This window comes from Triticum urartu, chromosome 7A, assembly GCF_056163025.1.
Source record: "Triticum urartu cultivar PI428250 chromosome 7A, HENAU_Tu73, whole genome shotgun sequence".
Classification (NCBI taxonomy): domain Eukaryota; kingdom Viridiplantae; phylum Streptophyta; class Magnoliopsida; order Poales; family Poaceae; genus Triticum; species Triticum urartu.
The window spans coordinates 387,177,298-387,183,710 of record NC_141879.1 but is presented as its reverse complement, the minus strand read 5'-3'; the positions used below and the strand labels follow the sequence as shown (position 1 = coordinate 387,183,710).

The window sequence follows — 6,413 nt, the reverse complement described above, 5'->3', positions numbered from 1 at the left end:
TGTGTAGGAGTTAATTGAGCCATATCTCTGTTCCTACCTTGCTATGCCAGCTATGCTTAGGGTTGTGTCAGGTCTGGTTCATCTGGGTGATGGGCTAGAGTGAAATGATTACGTCGGTAATGTGAGGGATGTGTTGAACATGTTTTGGTAAATGTATCGATGAGAGGCCATGTAGGAGTACATGGTGGGTTGTTTCATTGACGCCGTCCTTAAGAACTGAGATCTGTATGTGTGATTTAAGAATCAGTTACTACCATGCATTGGGATCCTTAATTGACCCTCTCAGCTTCTTAACCACCCTAGTCCTCTGTCCAAAGAGTTGCAACTAGTTTCGGGTGTTTATAGGTTTGTGTTGGCGGCCGTGCGTAGTGCTGACCCTAGGGGTGGGCTATGATGCGGTAGATACATCGTGGTCGAGTATGTCGGGCGCCCGTTTGGCGTCTCGGGACCCTGTACACATCGTTCGGGGCCGTTTGTGGAAACCTCAGCCGGACTCCCTGTGGATGGAACCTGGATATGTGATAGACCTGGACTAGAGACTTGAGTGTTTAGGTAGGCCGTGGCCGACACCCTCGTTGGGCTTCCGCTTGAAGGTTGTTGAGTACATGTCGTGTAAACGACGATAAGTGATGAGAGCGTGTATGAAGAAGTACACCCCTGCAGGGTTAACATCATCTATTCGAATAGCCGCATCCGCGGTAAAGGACTACTTGGTTGCCTATACAGTTCATAGACAAGTTAATGGTTACTACTAAAAGACTCAAGATAAGTGTGAGTACCGCGGATGGCCCTCTCGTGGGATGACGAGGGAGGATCCACGGTGGAGTATTGTGATGGTGACTAGTGGACTCGTGTGTGAAAACTATTTTACATGTGGTGTCTCGTAGGATAGCTTAGCCAAGAGTCAAAGGTGGCTTCTTCCAATAACTCCACTACCTTCTTGAGAATGAGCATGTATAGTAGGTTCTGTTGTAAGACTTTCTGAGTACCTTTGTACTCATGTTGCTTTAATTACTATTTTTAGACGATAACACCGCCCCCTCCGACGGGTTTTATGTAGACCTCGACGTCGATGAGTGACTTGCCACCCAGCTGGTGATTCCGAGCCATGGAGGGCCCTATGTAGATAGATAGGCTTCATCAAGCCTTCTTTCTTTCTAGTGTCTGTACTCAGACTAGTTTGCTTCCGCATGTGCTTGTATGCTTGTATGACTTGAGTGTCGGGTCATGTGACCCCTACCTATATGAACATGTGCTTGTATGCTTGTATGCTTGTATGAGGTTTTAAATAAAGTACTTGAGTTGTAGAGTTTTGTTGTGATGCCATGTTGTATTTACACATATCGAGCATATTGTGTGTATGATTGAAATGCTTGGTATCTGTGGGATCCGACAATCTAGTTGTTTATCCTTGGCAGCCTCTCTTATTGGGAAATGTAGTCTAGTGCTTCCATGAGCCACAGTAGTCCACTATAACCCGGTTCACTGGAGTCCTGCTAGCCCAGCACTACTGCTCCAGAACACTTTACTGGCCGGCATGTGTTTCACTTTGTTCCTGTGTTTGTCCCTTCAGGGAAATGTCACGTGGTGACTTCCGGAGTCCTGCCTAGCCTGCTACAGCCCGGGTTCCCGGAGTCCTGTTAGCCCAATGATGCAGCCCGTATTCACACGCTGTTGACCAACATGCTCGATGTTGATTCATGTATGCCTGTCCCCGTATGTTTGTGCCGCTTTGGGTTCACGACTAGCCATGTTAGCCCGGGTTCTCTGTGATATGGATGCTAGCGACCCTATCATATATGTGAGCCAAAAGGCGCAAGCGGTCCCGGGCCATGGTAAGGCGACACCCGTGGGAATACCGTGCGTGAGGCCGCAATGCGATATGAGGTGTTACAGTCTAGATCAGTGTGACTTGGAATTGGGGTCCTGACAGTGTTGGCATCAGAGCCGGACTGCTTGTAGGTTCGTTGAGCCAAATTGGTCGATGTCGATGTAGGGGAATTGATTGTGGCAGGGAACGTAAGGCTCTTTTACTCCTTTACCTTATGCCCTCTGATCTGAGTCATTCTCTTCTCATTCTACGTGGGTTAATGACTAGGCTCTCTTCTTTCTATCAGGTTCACGTGTTACTAATCCGTAGTAACTTATAGGATTGTTGGTTACAAACCCAGTTCAGTTTCTACTACTTTTAGTATGTTGCCAGTTGAACCAGAACCTTGATATGATGTTGTTGAGTGGTTTTGCAAACTGTTGTGAATGTCTCGTATCTTTTTCTAAGCATTTACAGCCATTATGCTGTCCAATTTCTCCTAGAAAATACTAATGCCTTTGCATTATTTCATGCTTTCAGATGGCCACCCGTTCACTGAATCAAGTGGTTCGTCTGACTCGGTGCCTCGATGTACCGGGTCACACAGCCATGCTGGTCTGAGTGATGGTCGAGACAGGCTATTGATGGTATCCTGAGTATACCGTCGAGGAGGTGTTCTGAGACTTCAATCAGATCCACTACCTTTGTACCGTCAGGATATACCCCTCTTGTCCTGGAGCTACTGAACCCCTCCATTGCTCTTATGGACTTGGGGTTACTATCGAGATGTCCGTGCAGGACGCAACTTACTCAATGATGACTATCATATGATCCAGAACTGCCTTGCTTCGGAACACCGATTTCCGCTACATGCCTGCCTCACCCCCTGGGGCACAGGGGTACTATCAGGCTTTGTGCTGTGACTCTACACATGAGGATTCACTACTCCGCACCACTGCCGAGATGCTTGAGGACAAGGACTGTGAAAATCGTGCCTTGCGAATGGAGCTCTTCAACTCTCATTCTGACCACTGGGCCACTCTGACACGGTTTGCACCTGCCGTGCAGGCTGGATACATGGACATGAGGGACATGTACCCCGTGTGGTCTGGTTTGCCAGATTGTATGGACTGGCGTGATGTAGGAGGCATCACCCCTCCCCGTGGACCCCATCTTCCACCGTTTGTCGGACCAAGGCCACATCCGAGTCCCTATGGACCGCAAGCTCCACAGGACCAACTGTTTCCAGATGATCATGTTTAGCTCCCAGGACATGGTGGTGATCCCTATCAAGATTACGACGGAAACGTCTGAGTTGGTAGTAGCTTCACTAGTGTTGTAATAGTTGTATCCTCCATAGTCATGCGCGACTCGTGGAATACGACTTGGTGTGTATCACGTTCCGGGGGTGTAGAAAAATAATGTATAGGAGCTTGGAATGCCTCCGATGAGATGTAACGTCTTTCACCGTAGTTGTACTCTAGCCTGGGCTTGTACTAAACTATGTATGGTGTGTATGACCGATGGTATATATATGGCCGTTTCTATATTACCATGTCGTGCAAATGAACATCTCAGCATTCCATGTTATCCATTACATTCCGCACTTCCTTGCCAAAATTGTGCCATTCTTGTCTAAACCATTGTCTTGTTTTTCCTAGGATGATCAACACCCGGAGCAACCCTGCTGCCCCGGAGCAGGGTGAAGCCAGTGCAGTTAGGGATGAGAATCTGCCTCACCCGCCTTCTCTGGCCGAAGTTATGCTGGACGCAGAAAGAAACAAGCGTGAGACTAACCGCTTGCTGGAGCGGATTGAGCAGAATACTGCACGTCAACAGAGGAACGACTTGGTCTCGATCAATGACTTTGTCAAGTTGTACCCACCAAAGTTTAATCATTCCATCGAACCCCTCGATGCGGATGATTGGCTCCGCAGCATCACCCATAAGCTACGTTCTGCCAACGTAGACGAAGTTGATAAAGTTACCTACGCTGCCTATCACCTCGAAGGTCCTGCTAGCCTTTGGTGGGAAAACTTTGAGGCTATGCGCCCGGCTGGCCAAATCACTACTTGGGCTGAGTTCAGTGAGGCTTTCCATGAACATCACATTCTGGAGGGTCTCATGGATCGTAAGCGGGAAGAATTCTGTAATTTCACCCAAGGCAGACTGACCGTGGATGCATACAGTCGTTAGTTTGGAAATCTGTCATGTTATGCTCCTAAAGAGGTATCCACCGATGCCAAGAAGCACGCAAGGTTCTATAAGGGACTTAGCCCCGAGCTTCGTCATGACCTCCGTCTGCACGAGTGCACTTCCTTCCAGAAGCTGGTCAATAAGGCCATCAGTGGTGAGACAGGTCAGACTGACTATGACGCTTCACGCAAGCACTCCCGTGATTTTGGTTCTTCTTCGGGCTCTAGATCTCAGAAGCGCCGGGTGTGGATTCCAAACACAGCGCTGCCACCCAGGTTCACCCGGAGGCCATCCTTTGAGGTGCCCCGCCCCAACCAGCAGTTTGCACCGCCTAAGACCTATGGTGGCCCCGCTGCTAATGCTGCTCCACGCCCCAATGTTGTGACATGTTTCAAGTGTGGAGAGCCGGGTCACTACAGTCGAGAGTTTCCCCAGAACAACAACCCCAACCAGTCTGGAAAGTCCGTTGGCCGTGGTAAGCCAGCAGGAAAGACATACTACGCCAAGCCAGCCACCACTTCACGTGGCCATGTCAACTATATCTCAGCTGAGGAGGCTCATGATGATCCTAACGTCGTCCTTGGTACGCTCCTTGTTCTTTTTGATACTGGAGCATCTCATTCATTCGAATATGAGGGCTATGCTCGATTGCATAACACGACATTCTGTGACATGCCCACTTCCATGGAAATTCAAACCCCTGGCTCTAGATGGCAAACTTCTAGAGTAAGCCATGGGAATGAAATTCTTGTCGATAGACTTCCCTTCCTTGCATCCTTAATAGCTCTCAAGTCCTCGAACGTAAACATCATCTTGGGTATGGAATGGTTGTCAGCCCATTATGCTAAGCTTGATTGCTCTACTAGAAATTTTCAGCTTACTCATCCATCGGGCAAGACAGTCAATGTCTTAACTCGAGTGGCCAAGCGCCAGCTTTACTCCCCAAATGCCAACCCCCTTCCAGACCTTGAGGATATTCCGGTAGTCCGTGACTTCCCAGATGTCTTTCCAGAAGAATTGCCAGGAGTTCCACCTAACAGGGATGTCGAGTTCGTGATAGACCATGTTCCAGGAACCGTCCCAATCTCTAGAAGACCCTATAAGATGGCACCCCTAGAACTAGCCGAGCTTAAGAAACAACTTGATGAGTCCTTGAAAAAGGGTTTCAACTGTCCTAGTTCTTCTTTGTGGGCTTGCCCCGTCCTCTTCGTCAAGAAGAAGGATGGAATGGATCGGATGGTTGTAGATTACCGACCTGTCAACTTGATCACTATCAAGAACAAGTATCCGCTCCGTAGGATCAATGATCTGTGTGACCAGCTCGCTGGATCCTCAGTCTTTTCCAAAATGGATTTGAGGTTGGGCTACCATCAAATCAAAATCCAAAACGGGGACATTCCTGAAACGGCCTTTGTTACTCTTTATGGCCAATATGAGTACACCATCATGTCCTTTGTTTTAACCAATGCCCTAGCCATTTTCTCTCGGTTAATGAACTCGATCTTCATGGAGTATTTAGATAAATACGTTGTGGTATACCTTGATGATATACTCATCTACTCCAAGAATGAGGAAGAACATGCTGAACATCTAAGGCTGGTATTGACGAAACTTCGAGAGCATCGCCTTTATGCCAAATTCTCCAAATGTGAATTTTGGTTGCCAGAAGTGACCTACCTAGGCCATGTGATCTCTAGTAAGGGTATTGCTGTTAATCCCGAGCGAGTTCAAGCTGTCCTTGATTGGACTCCACCTGAAACGGTCAAGCAAGTTCAGAGCTTCCTTGGCTTAGCGAGCTACTGTCGCCGCTTCGTCGAGAATTTCTCCAAGGTCGCGAAACCTCTAACTGAAGTCCTAAAGAAAGATAAAAAGTTCGAGTGGACCCCATAGTGCGAGTTCAGCTTTCAGGAACTGAAAAGACGCCTGTCATCTACTCCCGTACTGGTGCCACCAGATTTCTCCAAGGACTTTATTATCTATTGCGACGCCACGTCACAAGGACTAGGTTGCATACTCATGCAAGATTGTCATGTGATTTGCTACGCTTCTCAACAGTTGCGTCCACATGAGGATAACTATCCCACACATGATCTAGAACTTGCAGCTGTAGTACATGCACTTAAAACTTGGCGACATTACCTTCTTTGTAATCATTGCGAGATCTTCACCGATCACCAAAGTCTGAAATATATCTTCACCCAACCGGATTTGAATCTCAGGTAAAGACGTTGGGTCGAGTTAATATCAGATTACGACTTAGGGATAACTTACACCCCGGGAAAAGCCAATGTTATGGCTGATGCACTAAGTCGTAAATCCTATTGTAACAACCCGATGTTACAACAAGGTCAACCACTTCTCCATGAGGAATTCCGCAAGCTTAATCTTCACATTGTTCTTCAGGGAT

General features: G+C 47.7%; 1 protein-coding gene across 1 annotated transcript; it reads left to right on the top strand.

The window, feature by feature from the left end:
- The first annotated feature begins 2,773 nt into the window (after window positions 1-2,773).
- LOC147959688 (uncharacterized) lies at window positions 2,774-4,006 on the top strand. The gene is made up of 2 exons (XM_087532819.1): window positions 2,774-2,916; window positions 3,472-4,006. The coding sequence occupies exons 1-2, from the start codon at window positions 2,774-2,776 to the stop codon at window positions 4,004-4,006; spliced, it is 678 nt and encodes a 225-aa protein (XP_087388945.1).
- The last annotated feature ends 2,407 nt before the right edge of the window (window positions 4,007-6,413 follow it).

Excerpts from the sequence above, each read along its gene's own strand:
- LOC147959688 (XM_087532819.1), top strand. The coding sequence starts at position 2,774 with ATGCTTGAGGACAAGGACTGTGAAAATCGTGCCTTGCGAATGGAGCTC. Across the intron at positions 2,917-3,471 it reads AGGGACATGTACCCCGTGTG|GATGATCAACACCCGGAGCA; the intron begins GTCTGGTTTGCC and ends TGTTTTTCCTAG.